At 42.8% G+C, this 25246-nt stretch overlaps 1 protein-coding gene across 4 annotated transcripts in view; it reads right to left on the reverse strand.

Moving 5' to 3' along the window:
• The window catches only part of pik3c2g (phosphatidylinositol-4-phosphate 3-kinase catalytic subunit type 2 gamma), a 179211-nt gene that overhangs the window by 17623 nt on the left and 136342 nt on the right, over nucleotides 1-25246 (reverse strand). For all 4 annotated transcript variants that reach the window (XM_028450119.1, XM_028450121.1, XM_028450122.1 and 1 more), the window contains one exon: nucleotides 13230-13410. In XM_028450119.1, coding sequence (XP_028305920.1) covers nucleotides 13230-13410 — 181 coding nt within the window. The remainder of the gene's footprint in view (nucleotides 1-13229; nucleotides 13411-25246) is intronic.

Below are 25246 nucleotides of genomic sequence, written 5' to 3' on the forward strand. Positions count from 1 at the left end.
AAGATTATTATTCTTTAGAGCAAGTGCCAGCGAATCCGCCCCGTGCCATGCACAAATTCACCATGAATCCCAGATTGGACAGGTGACGCAGCAGAATACGCGTATGCGTCATGGCCTCCTTCTCTGACTGGGCCAGGGGCAGACAATCGTCCAGATACGTGTCCAAGCAAATGCCCCGCCTCCTCAGCGGGGCGATCACAGCATTTGTGCTCAAAGAGAGGCCGAACTGGAGTACACAATATTCGTAGCAAACTGAAAAGCAAACTGTAGGTACTTTCTGTGAGGAGGATATATTGGAACGTGGAAATACGCATCCTTGAGGTCGACAGATATGAACCAGTCATAGGTTGCACCAGACGCACCACCTGCAGAGTGTGTGCGTGCTTGTGGACATGTAGTGAGAGGCAACGGTCAAACATTCTGTGGAACCTGTCCGTCTCTGAGATGCCCGTGGGAGCACGTGTGAAAGTGAAAGAGTCAGAGCTGGCGAACGGGGAGCAGTCAGCTGTAACGTTGGTGGAAAGAAGAAAGTGGTCAGGCCAACTTTTTCTTCTTCCGCACCTGTGTGCGCTGGGCTTGCTGTGCTGGCGCAGGAGCCGTTGGGGCCGGAGGCTTTCTGGACCAGGCAATATGTTGCCCATCACCTTACCCATGGACTGCAGTGAGCAGGCCTGGGTGCGGAGACACACATCGGCAACCGTGGATATCTCCTCCATTATCACTGGGTCCTGGGACAGAGCAAAATCCTCACAGAGTTCTGCCTGGTAGGCGGTAAGGAGGGAGAGGATATTCATTGCCCTGACTGAGAGGGCAGGGGCTGTGTAGGTCCTACAGGACAGGTCCGACTGGAGCCAGTCTGATTTTGACGGCAGGCTGGGTCTCCGTGGGGACACCGCAGGCTAACGCGGAAGCAGGTGCCCTGCAAGGAGCGGCTTCACCAGCAGCATCCTGAGCAGGCCACGGCTCTCCATGGCCTTGCAGTCGAGGATGGAGGCACATGCCACTGGGGACCTCCCGGAGGCAGAGCGGGTAACCCAGGACCCTGCTACTTCCACGAGTAGCTCGGGGAAGATGGGGAAGATCTGCCTCAGAGTGCCCCTGGAAATGAGATGCTTTTTCCCTTCATAACGGGACCTGGGGGTTTCCGTCACAACGGCGGGCCAAGGAATGGCAGCGTCGAGAGGGGCGACCTTCTCCCGGTCCACTGCAGCAGGAGCGCCATGCACGGAGGGAAAAGGACCCTGTTCGGGCCTGGCCAGAAGACACGGCAGTCTCCTGTGGAGGCACCGGGTGTTGAACACCACACAGTGCCGACAAGAGCACAGCGATTCGACCACCATTCAAGCATGTTCAATGCCCAGGCAGCTTGAGCAGGCTTTGTGCCCGCCCTTGTTGGAGATTCTTCCACCACGAGTAAGCCACAGACCATCCCGCCCCTCGGTCTCCGTTTCTGCTTAACGCGGGTGGATTAGCTTGCGCTACCATGTGGTGGCTAGCACTGGTGCTAGCGAGGATGCGGGCCAACGTGAGCCGGAATGTCAGAGATGTCGGGGATAGCGTTGAATTCCTGAACAATAGCTGAGTTGTTGGAGTTTGAAAGCTCGAGCGCTGTGGTACAGAGTTGGGGCCGGGCAGTACACCATAGCGAGGGGCCAGGTGAGAGACCGACATGCGCAGGAGCCTGGAGGCATTGAGGGCAGTGGTCTAGAATGGCAGCTAGAAAGTCCTAGACCACTAGAACGGTCAGCACACCCCCGCCGAAACAGCAGCGTTGGAGGGAGCAGTCAGCTGGAGCTGAGGCTCGGAGGTTCCACGTGCCTTGCGGCAGTGAAGACAGCACTTACCGAGTAGAGCAGAACTCAACCTGGTGTGGTCTTGAGTAGGCGATAGTCCTGCCAGCGTCCATCGACTGGAAAAGCAGAAAATCTCGTCTGTGGACAGTTAAACTGGACAGATCTAAACAGGCGAGATAACTGAGAAAAGAAGAGGTTTTTGAAGAGGTTTTGCGCACCTCTCCTCATTTTATAGGAGGTGGTACGGTCTTCCATCGGACTATCGCGCCCTACCGGCCAATCAGTATTGGGATGGTGAAATAGAGTGCTTCTGAGGAATGTAGACAGAGGTCACATCCCATAGTGAGACTGCTCACAACATATTATGAAATAGAATGTTGAGTTACAGTATTGCTTACCCATGCTGCTGGCTCTGAAGAAGTAGTTCTCTTTAGAGTAGGAATCTCATTGTTTTTTAGTGTCAAAAATCTGAAAAGTACCTGGCACAAACATAGCAGATCTTTTTTGGTTGAGGGCCCCTTCCAAAGATGAACTCCAACTATTGTTGACGAATTGTTTTATTCTTGGGAAGTGTAAAAAGAGGGCTGTTTCTGTCGCATCCAAAAATACATTTTTTTGCTGAAGCCTTTTTTAAAAACTAAAGGCAGCTGAACTAAGGAGGAGAAGATAGGAGGGGGGAGGGGGCTCGTCCCCAGGTGGAGCTTTGTCGCCTCGAGCAAAACAGTAGAACATGGCTGCTGACAAGAGATTTAAAGATTACTCAAAAACACGTGAATCACTCTGAGCAACACTGGATGTATGTTTTTAATGAGGCTTGCACTCTATGAGGAAAGCACAGTCGCAATGGTGTTGATAGCATTTATTTGGCGTTCTATTAACTTTATTTCCTGCATGAAAAATAGTGTGTAATGACCTTCAGCATAAGGGTCCTAGGAAACCCTGAATGACTTTACTGTTCTCTTAATAGAGAACAATATATTAGTTTCTGATTGATCTAATGCATGTTTAACCATGTGATCAAAATCATATTTATGCATCAATGAGGACAGTGTAGGTCATTTTTGGCCACATCTTAGATAAGGTCAAACAAATTAATTGCTCAGATAAAAAAGTTTTATCATGGAAGTTCAACTGACCATTTTGGCTCATCAGATATGATCTGCTTTAATTAACTACTGACACACATCTCAGGTGTTCAAATTCTTCTTTTATCTGCAAGCACCTCCTGGTTTTTAATAGTAAAGCAGGCGTTGGGGCGGAATTATTAGTTATGCTTAATAATATAATTACTCATATATTTTAATCCTTAAGCCTTGGGGTGTAACTTTTCATTGTGTGATTTTTCATGTCTTCAACTTTAACTTGTCTTCACTCCGGGTCAGAACGCCTTGTCCAAAGTTCCCAAAACAATCCCAAGGACAGCTACACACACTCACATAGTCACATGCACTCCCCATACACATCCATTCACACACACAAACACATGAAACGCACACACCTCCGTTTCCATGGCAATCAGATAACGGGGAACAAACTGTTTTGACTCAAAGGAGAAAACTGTCTCTCTTTTCATCCACTGCCCTCCCTCCTCCCCCTGTCTCTATCCCTATCTCTCGGGGGGGGGGGGGGGGGGGGGGGGGGGGGGGGGGGAGGAGGGAGGGGGGGACTAAGGGGAGATATACGTGGTTTTAATATTGTGTCTCTCACTCTGTCTTTGAATCGCCTGGCCAGGTGGTCACCATTTTTGTTTCCACTTTGTATTCTTTTATTTAGTTTAGAATAAAATATTTTTTTATTAATTCACCAACTCTTCAGTCTGGTCGTCATCACTTGCCAACGCAGAGGGTGTCATTACAGTCAAAACGAGGTAACCTTCCTTTTTTTCCACCGTAACAATTGGCATCAACGAACGGGATCCCTGCCCGGCCGTGCGCGCGGCCCGCGACCCGGGGGTGACGGACGCGTCAATAGTCCTAAGCCAGTGTTTCATGTGACAGGACACCCTCGTGGAGGCTCGCATCAGACCGTCGCACGGTTGGCACGGGACAAAAACGGACCACGGTGGACCTCAAACAATTCGGCTAAAACAAATGTGAGAAGCTGGTTTTTTTTTGTTTACAAAGCCTTCATGCTTCTTTTTGTTTCTGTTTCATTTTGACACCTCTGCTGTGGTGCGTGATTAAAGGTGGCTCCAGTCCAGTTAAAGTTGAATAATATTAGGGGTGCCCGAGTCCTGACAGTCTGCGTTGGTGTTGTTTATAATTCTCCTGCTATTTCGGAGGGTTTTTTTTTTTTTTTTAATCTCCGGAGTAACGAGTGGTCGAGTTTGAAATTCTCCCTAGCTTTATATTTGCATAAAGACACAGGTCGAGAGGTTCCCCACCCCCCATACTCCTCCCAACTTTATATTTTTCATAAAGTCAGAAGTTGGAAGGTTCCCCTGGAAATTCTCCCAACTTTATATTTTCATAAAGTCACAGGTCGAGAGGTTTTCCGGCTGAATTTGCAGCTGTTGAGAGTTGTTGAGTTTGTTGTTAGGCACGGCCGTGCAAATTCTGCCTGATCAGCAGATAGTAGCAGACTGTCGGTATTTCAATGGGCAATAATCTAAGTGTGAACCCCGCTAAGGCGGAGGTGGACTGGAGTGCACCCCTGGTAGATCAGATGAAGAAAAAGTATGGTGAAAGTTGCTGTGACAAGCTACAGGTTTGGGTGGAATGCTTTGGTTTTCCATCCCGGGACAGCCTAAGCGAACGCCAGCTCACACAGCTGAAAGACGCGCTATCTGAACATAAACAACAGCTTCTATGCAAAACAAAGGTTAAAAGCAATTACGTGACAGAAATGATGGCACATGAACGCTGTTTACACATTTGGCAGAAAGAAAGTGCACACAGGGCAGCAAGGGATAAAAAAGAAGCTGTTATAATGTCAAAACAGGAGAAAATTAACACTGACACATTTTCACACACGAGCAAGAATCCCTTTTTATCTTCTCAAATCACACACACTCAAACCACACCCCCTGCCTCACTGTATCCGGACGTCACGGCTCCACCCTCCACCATGTCACCGCCTGCCCCTACTGTTTCTACCACGGCTCTCTGCCGCCCTCTGGTGGCAGAATTGGGTAACACAAGTAAAAATTTGAAAATTCCAAATTCACAGTGTAATGCTATTGGTCATCCGGCAGAGGGAGCCAGAGCCCCACCATACATTTACCCACAGGCTACAGCTGAAATCCCCAGCCAAATTATGACACACAATGGAGCCATAGAGACTTCATCTACTGCTTTTCCTCCAATTTCATACACTTTGCCGACAATTCAAGTTCAGCCACCATCCTACAGACCTACTTTACATGATGATGACGCTGGCGCAGCACATTTGGGTCCGTCGGGCCCCACAAGCATGTCCACATATTCAACCTCCACAAGAGCCGCAATCTACAACCAATTCTTCAACGCAAAGTACACCCACCATCAACCACGGTTGCCACTGTGGACCGCTGACACGATCACGGGCGCTGGTGGACTCCACCTCTGATTTGGACTCTCCAATCCAGAACTTCCGCCTTCCAATGATCGAATATCTAGGTGCAACAGACAATGTTTTGGTTTACAGACACATGCTGCCTGAAATGCTTACAGCAGCAAAGGATGAGTTTCCACCCATCTCAAATGGAGGAGGGCCATTTGGGGATGCTCTCATCGCATTCTGTAAAGTTTGGCGACCAACTGGGTCAGAAATAAACAGACTTCTCAAGACTCTGCTGACTTCAACTGAATATGCCCGCATTCAGATCTTCATCGAAGCACCCCAAAATGCTGGGCTACGTCAGACGGTTTTGGGCTGGAACCCCAATGGGGAGTGGGAGAAACACGTCCAAGCCACCGCCGCACTACTCGCTCAGACTTTCAGCGTCCGCGTGGACATGAGCCAAATTCAGGCCTGCACGCAGTTACCTACTGAGCGCGTTGACGACTACAGCCGCAGGCTGACAGCCTGTGTCGACACCTTCAGCGGCCACGTCAAGCCGCCACAAGGCTACAACACGCAAGATGAATCATCCTACGAGGCCCTAGCTAAAAGCTTCCTCATATCAGGGCTCCGCCCCTCTCTCTGCTCCACAGTCGAAACAACATTGATTGGTGGATGGCAAAAGAACCGTTGGACTGACATTTTCAAATACGCCTTACATGCTGAGGACCTTGAAAACAAAGCAAAACAAGGCAATGATGGACTTTTGCTGGCAAATGCCTTCCCTGCCCTCACGTTGTTCCGACAACACCAAGACCACACACAACGATATGCTGACCGTGGCGGGATCCAAAGAAGGACAGATGAGTGCTTCAACTGCGGCGCACTGGACCACTGGTCAAACACATGTCCCCACAGAGAGCTCCGAAGAAAGCCCAAACACAACAACAAAAAACGCTACCCTGCCAAACGGAGAAGTGGAGGTCGCCCTCCAAGGGAGAGCGACCAACAGGCAGATTGACTGGCGGACGCGGGTTTGGGAGAAGCCGTGAGCGTCCAACCGAAGGATACAACGCTTACTCCTCCGACTAACAATGGACCGGACACATCATCCATTTTAGCCCCAGACACACATTCTATAGAACTGATTAACACAAAGAGACACGCGTTGCAACACCCGGATTTTCACACTGATGATGAGTTATTTAGGCTTTTTCCAGACCGAGCTGAAGAGGTGCAAGCTCAAAAAGCCCCCCAAAGAGATTTGTTGCATGAAAGGTTGTTTTTTGACTCGGAGGCCTCCCTTGATGGGCTGACATTGTGTCTGTTCATGAAGGCCGACGCCTACGAAAGGTTACCGGTAACCAAAATCATTGTTAACGGTACTCCGCTTCAGTTTTTGATCGACACTGGCGCTACAAACTCGGTGATTAAACTTTCCGAACGCTGCCGCCTACAGCTCATCCCATCCTTCATTTATTCAATTTGTGCTAATGGTGCTACTTCTCGCGAACCCGTGTCCACACCTGCTTATTGTATTTGGCCAGCAGGGAACACACACTTCTCCCATCAATTTGTGGTTTCAAACGACTGCCCAGTGAACCTACTGGGCAGAGACCTGCTTCTTAAACGTAAAGCAGTTCTCACCTGCACCGATGCCGGCATCGAGATCTCACGACCTTTAACCTCAGCACAAATGTTCCTCAGACTGTCAGACTCTGTAGAAGAATCTGTTGGCACACTTTTTGTTTACAACTGGTGGGTTAGTTTTGATGATGCATGCACGCTTAAATTTTGGGCCGCACAACATGTGCCTAAGCACCTCACATTTAAGAAACCTGAGTACAGCCACTGCACAGTACACGTCTCACAACACCCAGACCATCCCTTTGCTGAGACCTTTTACGGGGACACCTGTATAAATGACACCTTAACCGCCGACTTTCTCTACTTTGACTCTCGACACGCTGCTGTTGCTGTACAGCTAACGGAAGACCAACTACCTCTGTTTGACGTACCCAACTCTTTTCCTCACATCACGGTGGCAAAAATTCCTAACCTTCAGTGGAAGGACTTGGGCCCTTTTGTTCTGCGCTGTCATCTGACCACTGACTGGCAACAAACTCCAACCCTTTTGACGTGGTATTCAACGGCCGCGAATGCCTATCGGGTTAAGGTTCCCCCACTGATCATTGACTGCCTCCGTTCGGTTTTTGCCATCAGCCTGTCCACGGGCTATCGACTGACCTCGCTGACAGCACCGCAAACAGGGGACATCTCACCCCTGCTGTCTTCAGTGCCATCTGGCCTATGGGCCAAACACAAGTATGACGTTGGCCTCATCAGAGACTGTGCTCCTGTGGTGATCACACTTAAGTCCTCCTACAGGCCCCACAGGAAACAGTACCCCCCTCGACGTGATGCCTTAGATGGTATCCAACCGGTCTTCGACTCTCTCTTAAAAGAAAAGGTGATTGTGCCATGTGCCGACTCCCCAGTTCTGACCCCCATTTTTCCAGTGATGAAGATTCGCCCAGAAGGCCAACCGACCGAGTGGAGGTTTGTGCAGGACCTACAGGCTGTTAACTCAGCCATCATCCCTCCTGGTCCCCTTGTCCCAAACCCCCACACCATTCTTTCGCTGATTCCACCATCAGCAAAGTACTTTTCGGTTGTGGACCTGGCCAACGCATTCTTCAGCATCCCAGTACACCCGGACTCACAGTTCTGGTTTGCCTTCATGTTCAAGGGACACCAGTACACGTGGACCAGACTGCCACAAGGTCTCACGTGCAGCCCTCACATTTACTGTTCTGCCCTTGAGCAGAGCCTCTGTTACCTTGTCCTCTTGCAGGGATCTTCCCTGCTTTAGTATGTTGATGACATACTCCTTGCAGCTCCCTCCAAGGAACAGTGTGAACATGACACTATATCTCTGCTGCTTCACCTTCATGAACATGGCCACAAGGCTACACTTTCCAAACTTCAGTTTGTCCAGGAGGCCGTCCAATTCATTGGTCACTCCATTTCACGTGACGGGAAAACCTTGTCCAGCAAAAGAGTGGCTTCCATTGTCGCTCTCCCAAAACCTGCGACCAAGAAGCAAATGTTGTTCTTTTTGGGCATGTGCTCATTCTGCAGAAACTTCATTCCTGACTTTTCCAGCTACGAATGTCATTTGAGGGCAGTGGTGAAAAACTCACCCCCTAAGGCCCTTGTCTGGACCCCTGAAGCCCTTCGTGCATTTGAGGGCTTAAAAACGATTCTCCAGACATCCCCTACGCTGGGCATCCCTGATCTCCAATGCCCTTTCACACTGTTTGTGGATGAAAAGGGTGGTTGCATGACCTCCGTTCTGTGCCAGCTGCACGGGGACAAGCTGAAACCTTGTGGCTACTTCTCAAAGAAACTTGACCCAGTTGCGAGAACCTTTCCACCCTGTCTGCGCTCATTCGCGGCTTGTGAGGCTGCTGTGTCCTCAGTTCGTGAAATCACTGGCTATGCTCCCCTGCATCTCCATGTGCCTCACTGTGTCACCTCCATTCTGAGAGACATGCAGACCTCACACGTCTCAGCGGCCCGCTGGCTCAAGTACCACACTACCCTGTTGGATCTTCCTGATGTGCATGTCCGCCGTTGTTCTACTTTGAACCCTGCTACTCTCCTACCTCTTCCGGAGGATGGAGAGCCTCACTCTTGCATTGCTGCTCTTTCTCAGGTCCTGGTTCCTCGCCCTGACCTCTCCTCTGTCCCTCTCACTAACTCTGACTACATTTTCTACGTGGATGGCTCTGCATCCCGGGACCCTGACACCGGGACTAACAAAGTGGGCTTTGCTGTTGTTTCTGACTCAGCCACTGTTTCCTCTTCCTCGCTCCCTTCTCACTACTCCGCCCAGGCCGCCGAACTCTGTGCCCTCACCGAGGCGTGTCGCCTGGCCTCCGGTAAGTCCGCTACAATCTACACTGACTCTCGCTATGCCTTTGGGGTGGTGCATGACTTTCGGGCGCTCTGGAAACAGCGTGGGTTTCTCAAATCTGATGGCCCTCCTATCCTTCACTCTACCCTTGTGTCTGCTCTTCTCGATGCTATTCAGCTACCTTCCTCTGTTGCTGTTTGCAAATGTGCAGCTCACTCCTCTGCTACTGACAACGTCTCACGTGGTAATGCACGCGCTGACGCGGCGGCCAAGTCTGCGGCCCGCACATGTGTTCCTCCCTCTTCTTCCTTTCTCTCCACTCCTCAACCGGTCGCCTCTCTGTCTGAACTCTCCGCCTTTGTCACCCCAGCCGACCGCCGCAAATGGCAGGCCTCAGACTGTCACCAGGTGAGTGGGGTTTGGTACGGCCCCGATTCAAAACCTTGCCTACCGACTGCTCTCTTCCCTGCTTATGCTAAATTGACACACGGTCAAGTCCATGTGTCAAAGGGTGGTATGATATTAGCTGTTCAGACAGTGTGGTACACAAAGGGATTTTCTTCCTTTGCAGCTGAGTTTTGTCAGAAATGTATGATCTGTGCTAAAAACAACCCAGGCAGAAAGAAACCTTTGACTAGCCAGACAGCCCATCCTCAGCCATCCATGCCCTTTCATCACTTGCAGATGGATTTTGTTGAGCTAACACCATGTGAGGGAAAGACACACTGTCTGGTCATCATAGACATGTTCTCTAAATGGGTAGAGGCCTTTCCAACCAAACACCAGACAGCCACAGCAGTAGCCAAAGCACTGCTAACTGACATCATTCCTAGGTGGGGCATTCCATACAAAATCTCTTCTGATAACGGCACACATTTTGCCAGCCAAGTGATAACAGAGTTGGGACTAAGATTAGACATGGATCTTAGAAAACACTGCAGCTATCACCCTGAGTCCGCTGGGGCCGTAGAAAGAGCTAACGGTACTCTGAAAAACAGGTTGAACAAGTGCATGGACCAGACAGGGCTGAACTGGATCAAAGCTTTACCGCTTGTCCTCCTTCAGATGAGACAACAGGTTCATCCAAGTCTAAACTTTCACCCTTTGAAATCCTTTTTGGACGCCCACCCAATGTGGGTCTATCCCCCTCTGTTTCGTCCTGGGCTGAGACAGCGCTCCAGGACGACAGTTTGATAAAATACTGTGCACAACTTTCTACGATTCTTACTCTCAACAGGTCCAGAGTACGAGCGGCCCTCCCACTGACTACCACCGAGAACCTCCATGACATCCTTCCAGGTGACTTTGTGATCGTGCACAACGCGAGACGAAAAAGGTGGACCGACCACGCATCACACTGCAGGAAGGTGCCAACACCAGTCGACCCTGATCTTGAGGCGACTGGTCCAACGGAGGAAGTACCAACATCACCACTGATCGTGGAACCGCAGTAAGGAGCGTTTCCTCTTTTCTGGATTAGGAGCAGTGTTTTGAGGAGCCTTTGTTTGCCTTGAAAGTTGCAACGAAAGGCAGAAAGAAAAGACCCTGGGGGGTTACAAGCTAACCTTTCTAACGGGGCATATGGTCTGTTGAAACCTTTGAAATCCAACCTTGAGGACATCGTGGGAGATCACAAGCATTTTCTCGCTGTGATTGAAGAGGTCACGAGCCCCTCTGTTTATGCCCCAGGAGCAGGCTGGAATTATGCCACTATTCTGTCGTTTCATGTCACTCGTGTTCTGGTCATCGATTGGCGCGATGGTCCTGTCCGCAATTCCAGTACTCCTCTGGCTCCTGGCCTCCAGGGGGACAATCGAGGACACTGGACTTGAATCAATGAATGCAAGTGTTGTTCCTAATGTGAATGCTTCTTTTTACAGGGTGACTAATGCAAGCAGAAATAGACGCTGGATAAACGATATCGTCCTGCACGACACTTTAGCTGCGACCAATGTTACTCATCCGTTTCTCACAAACACCTGGTACCGATACGCGCACTATCAAGCTACAAGTAGGGGCCTATCCAACTGTTATGTTTGCTCTTACATGCCTGTGTCATCAACACATCCCCGCTTAACCGCGATACCAATGGATGCTTCCGACTCCTTTTGTTATTTGTCTTACTCTATCTTCGGCATGGGGGACCCCAACCGTTGTTCTAAACAGCCAGTAAAAAAACTGACTATACTGCGCGATGATACATCTTCCGCTATGTATGTAGACTACACGCGAACCATACTTTTTCCCTTCTGTTTCGCCAGAAACGGAACTCGCAAACTAGGCCAGATTCCCGGTCACAATTGCAATTACACCATGGGTCCTGAATGCGACACTGCACATAATTCGCACACCTGTGCCCACGTTCATACACCCGGGACTAATGGCACGTTCAATTTAGCAAAAGGGTTTTGGCTATGCGGTTACAGACTGTATACACACCTTTCCCCCAACTGGGATGGGGTGTGTGCACCCGTGCATGTGACTGATCACACATACGTAGTCTCAACTATTCCCCTTTCGTCACGACGTAAACGCGAATCACACACTCCTTTGGGTTTTGATCCACACGACGCAATCTGGGGCACGGACGTTCCCCCCGAACATAAACTGTGGACGACAGGCCAGAAGGTTACTCTTTCGCTGTTTCCCTGGGCGGGTGTGGGCAAAATACTGCTGCGCGTCGAAACCTTAGACTACAGGTTTAAGTCCTTCGTTAACGCATCATTTTTGGCCCTTACTGGCCTCTCGGGGGAGGTCACGAATATACGTTTAATGGTCCTGCAAAATAGAATGGTTCTAGACCTACAGACCGCGGCCAAAGGAGGCGTTTGCGCAATGGTAGGTGCATCTTGTTGCAGCTTTATCCCAGATAACACGGCAGACGGTCAGATCATAGCAGAGGCAGTCAAAAACATTTCCAGGCTACGCGATGCCATGAATAAAGATAGCTTGGCCGGACCGGATTGGTTTTCCACTCTACTTGCAGGCTGGCGCCCTCTCTTGGTTAAGATTGCTATTAGACTGGTGTCAGTTCTTCTTCTTCTCTGTTGCGGTTTTCCGATCTTGCGTCGTATGGTAGAGGGTTTAGTGCAGAGCGCTTTCCCAAGCCGGCACGTCCGCATAACCGTTCCAGAGATGGAGATCCAGCCTGAGGTGTTTATGATGCATGTTTTTGCTGATTCTGATGATGACTCTGCTCAGTGATGCCACCTACACATGTTGTTTTATTTGTTGTGCTATGCTATGCTATGCTGACTGACATTGTTTTTGCCATGTGTATTTTTGCTATTAGTGATATATATAGTCCATAATCATTGCCGTGATTGCCAATGATTTTAGTTGCTAAGGGTATTTGATTTTATTGTGATGGCCTTGTCTCACGTAATATTCATTATGTGTTTATGGGGTTCTTTGACTTTTCCTCCTTTTTCTTGCTCCAACTTTGGGGATGCCTGTGTCCCCTGAAAAAAAAATAATGCTTATATCCATAGTGTTATGACGGTGTCAATATCATTTGTCCTACGGACCATGAGGTTGCTAAAATTACACTAATTTTGATTAGGGACTAAGGGGAGATATACGTGGTTTTAATATTGTGTCTCTCACTCTGTCTTTGAATCGCCTGGCCAGGTGGTCACCATCTTTGTTTCCACTTTGTATTCTTTTTTTTAGTTTAGAATAAAATCATTTTTTATTAATTCACCAACTCTTCATCACTTGCCGCAGAGGGTGTCATTACAGTCAAAACGAGGTAACCTTCTTTTTTTTCCACCGTAACACAGGGTAAATGAAATTTGATGAAGATGCAAAGAAAGTGATAGACCTAGGTAAAAAGGGAGTATCCACTTATTTGTATTTGTTTAACCTTATGGTTCATCACATTATCATTATTCCATATGCATAATATTTTTTTTTAAATCTTTTATTTTAACCAGATAAACAAATAAAGGTTCAGGATTAATTTATTTCAGACAGGAGGTATTTCTATCTGCCTTTATGAATAAGATGAAGTACATGACAGATTTCTGCATACAGACCTTACGTCGAGACTTCTCTGCCCCTCTGACCTTCTTGGCCACGAGCACAATTTCATGCACTAGCCGTGTTTGAAGTTCCACTTCCTGCCTCAGTGCTCGACCACAGCAATATCGCAGAGCGGCTTGAATTTTACCGAACCAGCTCTGGTAGTATGGATCAGTGAGGGCATCCTCCAGCAGCCTGTCAGAAGGGATAGACGAATGTTCTTTCTGAAGAAGTTGCAGGGACAATACTACGTAGCACTCAGTAAATTCAACTAAAATCATTTACATCCCACCCACTCCCAGTCACTTCAAGTGATTACATGCTGAATGCAGACAGAGCCATTTAGAGAGAGAGTTGCGACTTTGGTGTTGCAACACGTTTATTTTTCGTGGTACTTCCGGTTCTTTTTGTCTTTTTTTTTTTTAATCTCTCAACAACCTGCAATGGATTATGTGCATAACGCGCACGCGTGAGTGAGAGACAACGCACGGAGGAGACACACGCACACGCACACGCACCCACTCATACGTGCGCGTGTGTGCGAGTAATAAGTCCACGTGAATGTCGTCATGTTTATGCCTCCGTCCATCCATGTCTTTTAAGGCTCTTATTATATATGATAATGAAAATAAACTAAATGAGTAAAATAAAACAAAAAAATATATATTTATACAAAAAGTACACAAAACGACAACAGAAGTGCACAAAAATATACAAAAAGGCTCCAAAAAACAAACATTACAGAAAAATACACCAAACAACAAAAAAATATGATATTGACTCAAAATACACAAAAATAAATATTTATACAAACATACACAAAATGACAACAAAAATGCACAAAACTACACTAAAAAAGATACAAAAGTACACAAAGGCAAATAATTATAATTACAGAAAAAATGCACAAAAAGACCACAGAGAGATAAAAAATCACACATAATGACTCCAAAAAAGATCTATTACAGAAAAATACATCAAACGAAAAAAAGATATCCCTCTAATCGGCATTTTTCCACTAAACTTCCAAAAATGTCTACCCTTTTTTTTCTTTGTATTTTTTTTGTTGTTCTCTAATGTTTTTTAACCTGTTTTTCTGTACGGTGACCTTGGGTACCTTGAAAGGCGCCTTTAAATAACATTCATTATTATTATTATGAGATGTTCTTATCATTGAACACAGCAGGTGAATAATGTCTCCTCTCTGAATATATTTTTAATTTAATCATGATTTTATTTTCTAAATAATATTTATTCCCAAGGTGCCTTTTTCAATGAAGATATAGCAAACAACATCAAAATTCACAGGTAATAAAGCTTTCTAAAGCTCCCCCATGTGACCAAACTATAACACTGCATTTTCATTTTTTACATTCATTACTAAAAAATTAAGACATGTTTTATCCAGACATGTCTTCTTTGGTTTTCATGTGTTGTCTAGGCTGTGCGGGGATATTTTACTAATTAATGAAATTGTGGGTGTGTACATTTAAAAGATGTACCTTCACAAAATTGTGTTCTATCTGAGAAATTCCACCCCTTTTCTGAAAGCTAAGCAATTAGGGGGAGTAAATGGCTCCTTAATTGCAACAAAGAGGTTTATACGCAGCTTATTCTCTATTACAAGTCGGCCGAGAAGTCGCAGTGTTTGCAACTGTCATCACCTGTGTCACAGATTACCATTGTGTTGCCATTTTTATTTTGATTATTTTAATTTCAAAACCAGAAATCAAATCAGAAATACATTGTTTCTTTTGTCCTTTTTTTTTTTTCCGTTTTCCTGTTTCTGGTTTTAAATTAATAAAACTCACTCAAACACATCTGTAACCTTTGCACAACCAGAAACACAGGATCACACAATATGTTATTACAGTGAAAATCATGTCTGCTAAACTGTATATTACAATGGTTTGAACTTAGCTCTATTCATCTTCAAACAATTTTTTATCGTTGAGTGTTGCCTGTTATCTCGCGCAATGAGATGACTATTGTAATTGTCTCTATATAAATAAAGTTTAATTGAATTGAATAAATATTCTGTGACCTTTGACAAATAAACAGTGTTTGCAAATATCAAACTACTTATTTGGAACTCTAGTCCAGTCATCACATTTATACAGTATCTTAGTTATCTCAGATCTGTACACCCTCAAAATCAGCTGGTTACATTATTTTGACCTGAAATTAACAGATTTTCCACCGTTTATTGTTATTCCCCAGTCTACATTTACTTCACCCACTGGAGCATCATGTTTAGGGGGGATAAATGGATTGCGACGAAGAGGTTTATGCAGTTCACGTAGCACTCTTAGTCTCTATTACTATTATTATTATTGTGCAATTTTCTTATTGTCCAATTTCCCTCTCTTTCCATCTTTCTATCTGTACTGTGTACAAGCCCATATATATATATATATATATATTCCTGCTCATCTGCTGCTGAAACTCTGCAAATTTCCCTTTTGTGGGACGAATAAAAGATATCTTACAAGTCCACTGAGAAGCCGCAGTGTTTGCAACTGTCGTCAGCTGCGGTCACATATTTTTCCTGGTATAGATATAGAATCAACTGTGCTTTGAAAAAAAAAAATCCAATAAGTCGCAATTGTTATTTTCATTAATTTGATTTTAAAACCAATCAGAAATACATCGTTATTTTTGTACTTGGTTTTTTAAAACAAAAAAAAAACAATCAGTTTTTCTATTTTTTAATTTGGTTTTGAAACAAAATAACCAAAGAACGAAGGGTATACAGATTTTATTCAGTTATTTGTAATTAGGTAAAAACTATATCAAGATCTTATATCAAATCATCAAGAACTTGGATCAACTTTCTCCCAAGCATTGCCAAGTGTCCCTGGTCAGCAGATGTCTAGAACCGGAATGTACAATCTCAAATTATTTACAGTGTCAATCGTGTTTCGAAGGACTACTTTTGTATACTGTGCTCATCCCCTCTGACTGTTACCCAATCACACACATGCACACATTTAAATCCCATAAATAATTAAAACAATGAATTGATCATCACCAATATCTCCAATTCTGTAGTATCATAAGATTAAAATCAGACCGATAATTTGTGATCATTAGATTTTCTGGGGCAGTTGTTACTACAGATGTAGCTTACCTCAGTGGTTTGAATAAAGACTGCTTTCCATCTGTACTTTGAGCTTGATGATAAGAAAAGACAAATGCCACAAAACCAAAGCCATTGCTCATATTAGTATTATTTTCCATCCAAGAAATGAAATTGACAAAAACAGCAACAAGAACAAACGACAGACAGCACTTGAAACTGTATGTAATCTATAGAGAGCCGTGAAAAACTAATGTTCTTACTGATTAGCAGACACTGTATGGATGACATATTCCATAGTGCATACCTGTCAAGTATCCCGTTTTAGCTGGGAAACACCCCCGTATTTTACCCCTCTTTCCCGCCATCTTCCCGTCTTAGTATTTTCCCGTAAATATCCCGTATTTTAATGTAATAATGATTAAAAGATGCCTTACTAAACTGAACGCCATCACTCGCCTCGCAAGAACTTCCACCTGAAATGGCCTGAGTGGCAGTTCTCGTGAGATAAGTGCTGACAGCGGCAACAAACCCGGAAACAACTCAGAAAAGAGATGATGAATGAAGATGTTCCGGCCAAAAAAAAAAGAACTCGTGTAAATACTTTGTAAAATGTGACAAAGAGTTTATCTTCCTAAAGAGCAGCAGGATGTGACACAGTTACATGTTCTGTTAGATTAATAACTGAGATTTTATCGTCTCCCACAGCCAATCACAAGCGCCACAAATATACACTGCTTTAAAAAGTGTTAAAGAATGTAAAGTCTGCAACAAATGTGTCTAATAAGTAATTAGTGAATACCAGAGAACCACATGAGTCAGCATGAAAAATTAAAAGAAAATATAGAATGAAAATAAAATGTTAATGTCTAACTTAAAGACAAGCAACGTGAAATTAACAGTAAATATGTAATGTGTTGACTTGTATCTGAACTGTAAGTATATTAAATAAACACATGTGCTTCATATACACATTTATGTTTTTATTTAGGCTGTTTTATAATTTAGATGTAACAATGATGTATCAATTTTTCTTTTCATTTTCTTGTACACCTATCTTTAAATATAAGGGATACTGGAGCTTGGTTGGGCGCGTGGGATGGCTCGTAGTGGGTGGCAGAAAGTCTGCTCATTTGTTCTTTGCTGGCTCAACTGGAAAGCTAAGTAACAAGCTAACTAGCAGAATAATGGCCTTCTGCAAAAGATTACTGAACTGGAGACTACAGTTAAACATAAGAAACAAGCTCTTCAGTTTTTACTCAGTTCAGAGTGAGACTTTGGCTGCAGCGGCAGTTAGGGTAAAAGCTAATAAAAGACACATACATTTAGGGTTGCCACCTTTCAGAAAAGAAAATAAGGGACACCCACGGAACCGTGAACAAAATCCTCAAAAATAGAAACATTTTGACATAGAACAGTGTTTCCCAAACATTATTGCCCCATGTAGCCCTTAGCTTATGTTATACATTATGTATTTGTCTGCAGGCTTGTCTAAACTCTTTCCTATGTTTCGTCCAACATTAACCTTGAATTTAGGCCTTTTTGATCATTTATTTCTGATGTTTTGCTCATTTTATAATTTGAACTTCACCTTTTGGTGTACAGTATTTTAAAGAGTTGTGCAACAAATTATGATTGATGGATGAAAAAAAAAAGTCTGTGTGCATGTAAAAAAAAATCTATAATGTTGAAAAATAAACTGAAATCTTTCTGTGTACCTCCTGGAAGGTGTTCAAGTACCCCTAGGCAGTGGTCTGCAATCAATATTCTCAAAGGAGCCATTTTTCTTCCTCTCACCTGGATTAAAATCCTTCCAAAGTAAAAAATAAATAAAAAATACCATCTCAATGAAGACAATATAGTGAATTAAATTATATACGTAGTTACAATTATATCGAATAATATTATATATAATAATGAATAATGTTTTAGTTGATGTATTTGTAGTGCTACAAAAAATGACTTAAATTTGTTTATACACAATCATGTCGGTCAACACATACTAATTGCTAGATTCTTGCAACATATCAAGCATGCATATTAATCCAGCATGTTGGCAGTTAATTAAATATTTCCCCACACAAAAGGTACATACGCCCATAAAAACGTGCGTACGTCAAAACCCACAGCAAAATCCTGATGTTCAGAAACTGGAGTAAGCGTGGACAGTGGCGTGCACAGAAATTTTGGGGGGCAGGTGCTCAGTGAAAAATAAGGGCACTTTATGCAGCATGTAGAACTGATGGCTGCCTTATTGTAGCAGTGTGAGATTTAAGAAATAACTAGACATTACAGGCACATGTTGAATGTAATTGCATAATTATGTCAATATCTCAATAAAATCACTTGACCTTTGAACTGGTACAGTTTCACACTATAGCACTGATCAGTCAATCACTATTGTTTTATTTCTTTGGAATGAATGCACATGGAGAGGTTTTCAGCAAGTTACAAGCTACAATGACAATTACATATGACTGACATCATTTTTAAAGAGAACTCCCTGTTATTACAGTCTAATTCCACTTCAGGGTTGTAGTACACAACCTCATGGTGTGACCCAATACATTTAAAATCATTCTGATGTGTAGTTTAAAAATAAAAGCCTGTCAAAGTTTAAAAAATGAGACTTTTTACAGAAGACTTTGGATTCATTTTGAAAGAAAACGCCCTTTTATTACAGTCTAATTCCACTTCAGGCTTGTAGTATATGACCCAGTATTGTGACCCTATAAGTTTCAAAACATTCTGATGTGTGGTTTCAAAATAAAAGCCCGTCAAAGTTTCAAATATGAGACTTATTACATATGAATTTGAATTCATTTTTAAAAGAAATGCCCTGTTATTACAGTCTAAATCCACTTCAGGGTTGTGTAGTACACGATCCAGTAGTGTGACCCAATAAGTTTGAAGACATTCTGATGTGCAGTTTCAAAATAAAACCCTTTCAAAGTTTCAAATATGGAACAACACATATGACTATGAAATCATTTTTAAAGAAAACGCCTTGTTATTACAGTTTTTTTCCATTTCAGGGTTGTAGTACACAACCTCATGGTGTGACCCAATAAGTTTCAAAACATTTTGATGTGGAGTTTCAGAATAAAAGCTCACCAAAGTTTTAAAAATGAGACTTGTCTCCACAGACTACTTTAACTTCAGAATGATGGTACTCAACCTCAATGAGTCACTCAGATGATTCCAGGAAGTTATGTTGTTGTTGTATTTTAAAAATTAAAGCCATCTGAAATATAAACAATATCAACGATTCTCTCAAATTCGTATTGATATTGGAGAGAAAAATGCCTGTATCCACGGAGTTCTTGCACTAAACTATGCGATTCGCCACCTTAGAGAGTCACTCAAATAATTTCATTACATTCAGACATTTTCTATTTGTAATTTAAGTGACGTAAAAAATGACAAACATGTTATTTCCCCTACAAATTCAGATTGACATGAATACCTCTTTCTACAGGTCCATTTTAACCAAATCAACAATCCTAGAAGACTACCACGCCCTGTCGTTTCAGTCGCAAAGTCTTCTTCCTTGTCCTTCATTTACATGTGCTGTCCAGGTTTTTATCTTCTGCATAAGAAAAGTCTAACATTGTAAAACTATAAGCCCCAAGCTTTTAGATTTACAGTGTTAGACTTTTATTCATTGACTTTTTTTATTTTGCTTACCATATACTGCATGTGTAGTTGTTCATTGGAATTGACTGATATTGTGTATATACCTACTTAGCTCTTCATTAAAAAGTACATATTGTTACATTTTAGATAATCTTGTGTTTCTCTCCAAATGGACTCTTTGAATGGTCCATGAATTGAAATTTTTCATATTTACTGGATGTTAAATTTTTAGTAATGTTATATTTTTCATGTTAATATTGTCATTGTCTTTTCACACAGTGGATGCTGATGAAGTCATACAGATTGGCCAACACCAAACTAAACAAATAAAACTATCAACAATAACGGTAAATAGAGAAAATACAGGGGTTGTAAGATGAGGAGGTCTGTAGCTTTAATACCTTTTCTCCCATTGGTCAAACAGGGGTCACCTGTGTGGAAGCATGAGATTGTCCGTGTTTCCATCCTGCTGCTTAGCTCCTCTCATCGGGTTTTAACACTAGAAGTCCTGAGATTTTCCAGACACCCCCTCAAGTCCCGGCAATGGCTCAAAAGGTTAGATTTCCCAAACATCCCATTTTCATTTCATATTATTTCCTATTTCATTTCAAACAAGAAAGTGGAAAATACAAAAAAGGCAGAGTGGAGTGACCGAAACATCCACTCTGCCTTTTTTGTATTTTCTATGTTTTTCTACATTCACTGTGTTATGGCAATTATTATATTCATCATCATATTGTCAAATGTGTGTTCATGTGTACAATTTGTCTTGTTTTAATACATGATGACTGCATTACTCTTTGCACTTTTGAACAGCTGAGTCATGTTAGATTAAACAGTACAGATCGTATTTTATCCACAGTGCAACTCACTGTCTGCTAAAGGCCAAACTCAAACTCACATGTAGATAAACACGCACACACTCTATCAAGGACAGACAAGAGTGGCGCCCAACCTTCCTCATAATATACACGTCTTCATCATCCTCAAACGTTTCCACTGATAGGCATCTGACCCCCTCCTTCTCCTCACCTCAGGGTGGAACTTTTTCTGTTATCTGTATAAAAGCTTAAGCTGTGAAACTGTTAGTTAGTGGGTCTTGCTTTTTGCTCTACCAGGAGCCTTTTGACCATCCTTGTTGGGGGGCTGCTTTTCATTCTTACAGGATGGAAGCTTCTTTTTTTTCTCCTTTTTTATTTAATTTTATAATAAATCTTTTTTATAAAATCATCATGTTTCGACTGGACTCCATCATTCAACCACAGCAATAAATCATGTCTCCAAATGAGGTCAACCACAAATTTGCCGTGACAACTGCCATCTGATATCATTTGACTTTCCCATTGCTCATAATTTGAATTTGTTCACACTGCAGATGAGGAGACTGCTCCTCTACCAAAAAAGAGAGCTCGGTTGGGGAGTGAGCCGACAGAGAAGGCAAAAGATGGCACAGTGTGGCGTGGAGAACAGGTGGGGACACTTCTCCATTTAACCCCAATGGAACCTTACGATGCACATGGAGAGCCAACGGATAAGGCAAGAAGAAGTATCGGGAGTCACCTCCAGAGCTTCCTCTGTATCATCAGTGTTGACATGCTTCGTAGCATTCAAGAATGGACTATTCAGCATGCATGGCAAACAGAGCAAGTGGATTGGTTCATGGCCCTGCCTGAACTAATGGCATTTATTGCTGTCGTCAATGCTGAAATGACGCGCACACACACACACACACACACACACACACACACACACACACACACACACACACACACACACACACACACACACACACACACACACACACACACACACACACACACACACACACACACACACACACACACACACACACACACTTGTATTTGGTACTATTTTTCTGTTTTCCTAAACTATGATGAAACTATGTATGTTAATAATCAATAATTATGCCTTTCTTTTACAAAATAGACCAAATCCAAAAAAATCTCTGTCAAGGACATTTTAAAAACTGTTGTCGACCTGCAAAAGAGCGGCATTCAACTCCAAGTAAATTCTACATAGAAGGATGGCTTCTGGAGTGAAGTGTGCAGCGTATTTAACATTCCAAAAAACAGGATCAATATTTACAGAGTTCATAAGGCCTATGAATCTAGTAAGGTGTGTACTTAACATGTTAATTTTCAGAAACTAAAAGCACGATTCATGAGTTTTATAGTATACAAGTATACACTATACATGCTTTGATTTCCTTTTGCAGAATATGTCAAATGTGTCAAAACATTTTGCTGAAAATGGATATCAGTCACCACAACAGGTTGGTATTTAACTTTTGTGACTCAAAATATTGTCATGTAATACACAATTTAAAAAATAATACAAGAGTGAGACAAAGCCAGAAGATGACAAATCTCTATCCGAGGTTGGTTATTAACTCATTCAGTGCCAGCTACTTTGAAAAAGCGCTACCACCCACAGTGCCAGCAATTTTATAGCATTTTGACTCTCTTTTAAAAACCCACAGAATATTTTGTACTAAGATAATCTGAAATCTGAAAAATTTGTTCTTCTGTAATCAGCAGTTGAATAGAGCCAAGTTTCACACCAAAAAAAGCAGAAAAAAATGGCTTTTTAAAAGAAAATCTTTCTAAGACTTTTAAGTTTTTTTTTTTTGGCTTTATTGACAAATATAACATCTGAACATTGGTTTCCTTCCAATAAATAGGCGATTTTAGTAGTTAAAATAATCTACCTTCATCAAACACAAGGGTTTCTGTAAATAAGTTAAATAAATATTGTAGTAACAACATCATCCTCACCATCATTATGCCAATCAAATTTATATTCAACACCAAATACACATTTTTTTATGAAAAAGTCATGGTAACGCTATTATTAATTGCAGCTTACCGTAATTCAACCTCAAAAAGGATTTTTACTTTTAGTGCTAGCTACTTATTGTCATTTGACAATTTTTTTGTGGTATGTATAATATTTTGATTATAAACGTTGATTAAATGTCCAGAATTGTATAGTTTAATGTTGGTGTATTTTGTACTGAAACTGCCTTCATTCTAATTTGTGATTATTACAATGAATTGATTACATCTGAAATTAATATAGTCATGCTTGTGTTGAGTAAAGAATAATACCCTATTTTAATGTACAGTGCACGATAATATGAAGAATATAAAAATTTTACCATTAAATGTCACAGCAATAACATTGTGCATTTTCTTTAGGAAACCTGGGGCAACACATCAGGGGAAGATGGATTCTGCCCAGTGACTCTCACTGTTACTGTGGACAGCGAGCACGACACAAAGGCAACAGTGGAATTTAAAGGTGGTGAGTGTGTTCATAATAACACAGAATTGAAAAGACGACTAATACGGGGAGAGGAGAGAGGAACAATTGGCCAGGATCTACAAAGACATTTACCTCGAGCTATGTATTTGGAGAAGTTGGCCAATACTAGTGAGGGTGTAATGGAGTCTGGCTGCAGGGATGAGGTTCCAACTCCTTCAGAAAAGCCGTCTTCCCAGCAAGGACATGATAAGCCTGCAAGTAATGTTGCAGTTTAAAAAGAACAGTCCCAAGGACGTTTTTCAAAAGGTTTTCTTACATCCAAAAGGAGTTATTGTGTGGTCTATTTGGAGTATAGAAATATTCCAGGAGCAATGCAGGGAGGACATAATTTATTTGGATGCTACAGGGAGCATTAAAAAAAAGGAGAAGGGTTCCCCTCCCTTCTATGTGTATGAACTTGTTGTTCGGCATCCCAACAAGCATTGCTCTCCATTGCCAGTTGCCACCTACCTGACCTGTGATCATACCATAGCTTCAGTTTTATATATTCTGGAAGCATTTCAAACTGATGTGGCCAGGTGTTATGGATGAAAGGGAATGCAGGCACCCATCATGCTGATGTGTGATGGTTCAATGTGTTGATTCAGGCAATATGTCTGTCATTTGCCAAAAAGAATTTGCATGAAACCATTGACCATTATTACAGTGTTGCTAGTGGCACAGCAACTGAAACTGATTTTGAGGTGCCCATTCTCCATCGTTGCCTGAGCCATGTTATGAAGAATGCCAAAGACATGTGCAGAAAGTAGTAAGCATAACCTATTATTAATACTATTTTGGTAGCCTATATGCATTAAGTAAATAACATCATATTTCTGCTGGAACTCCATGCACACTCACAGTTAAGAGGTGATACATATGCGTATGGGAGAAACAAAAAAACATCAAGTCTACAGTCTTTCTCAAATTGTCCCAACATCATCTTTTCACTAAGAACTGAGTATTAACCAAAACATCATTGTATTGTTGATATTAACTCTATACAGACACATTACAGGGTTCTTGTTAGAGTTCCTCTAGAATTGACATACCTGAGTTATTTCAGTACAATTCAAACATTGATAATGTAATTATTAGGGCTATATTCTCCCATGTGCGTAAGTCCAAAAAGCCGCGCAGCTGCGTTTTTTCTGGCTGTGTGCTATTCTTCCCCTGTACTTAAGTCAGTCACTGCGCACCTTCATCCCAGTTACGCACTGTGGGTGGAGCAGCCCTGAAATGTGGGTGTTCCCATTCAAATCTGCCCTTGTGTGCATTCTCCGATGTGCATAAGTCCTTTTCCTCTTACGCGTCATTTTTACAACCCACAGTGCAGCTAAACACTACCATCTGGCTATGCATGTATTTGGACTGTTCTTTGAATGACCTGGATGACATGGTTCAGAGTGCTGCTGTTGTCTTCTCAAGGCAATCCAGTGGGGCCAATGTTGATAAACATTTCAAGAACCTCCAGTCATGTCTTACAAGATCTCAAACGCAGATGGATGAGAAAGACAAGTCTCAACTGAGCACTGAAGATTTAACGGTAAATAAAATTTTTGGTAAAGTCAGAACATTCATTTTGTCATTCACACACATTTATAGAATAATATAATGGGGCTGTCAAGGTTCGGTTGGTTATATTAAAAAAGAAGTAATGGTTACAATTGCATTTTAGAGCAACCTTAAACCACTCAGCCTTCAAATCCAAACCCAATGCATCACATTTTTACATATGAATAGAGTTTGCTACCTTGATGAATCAAATAAACACTAAAGCAACAACACATTGTAAATCATATAAACTCCACAGCGTATGCAGTCACAAACCAATAAATTAAGGCAAATAGTGCTCACGCTCATATAACCAGCCCACTCAGCCTCTGTGTTCCACTGCATTCAAACTGATCTAGAAGATGCTGTCAATGTAGCAGATATTAAGATTATCAAACCTTGACTGGACATTCACAAGAAAAAGGGTGGATTTTCTCT

The sequence above is a fragment of the Gouania willdenowi genome, chromosome 6 (assembly GCF_900634775.1).
Source record: "Gouania willdenowi chromosome 6, fGouWil2.1, whole genome shotgun sequence".
Lineage (NCBI taxonomy): Eukaryota > Metazoa > Chordata > Actinopteri > Blenniiformes > Gobiesocidae > Gouania > Gouania willdenowi.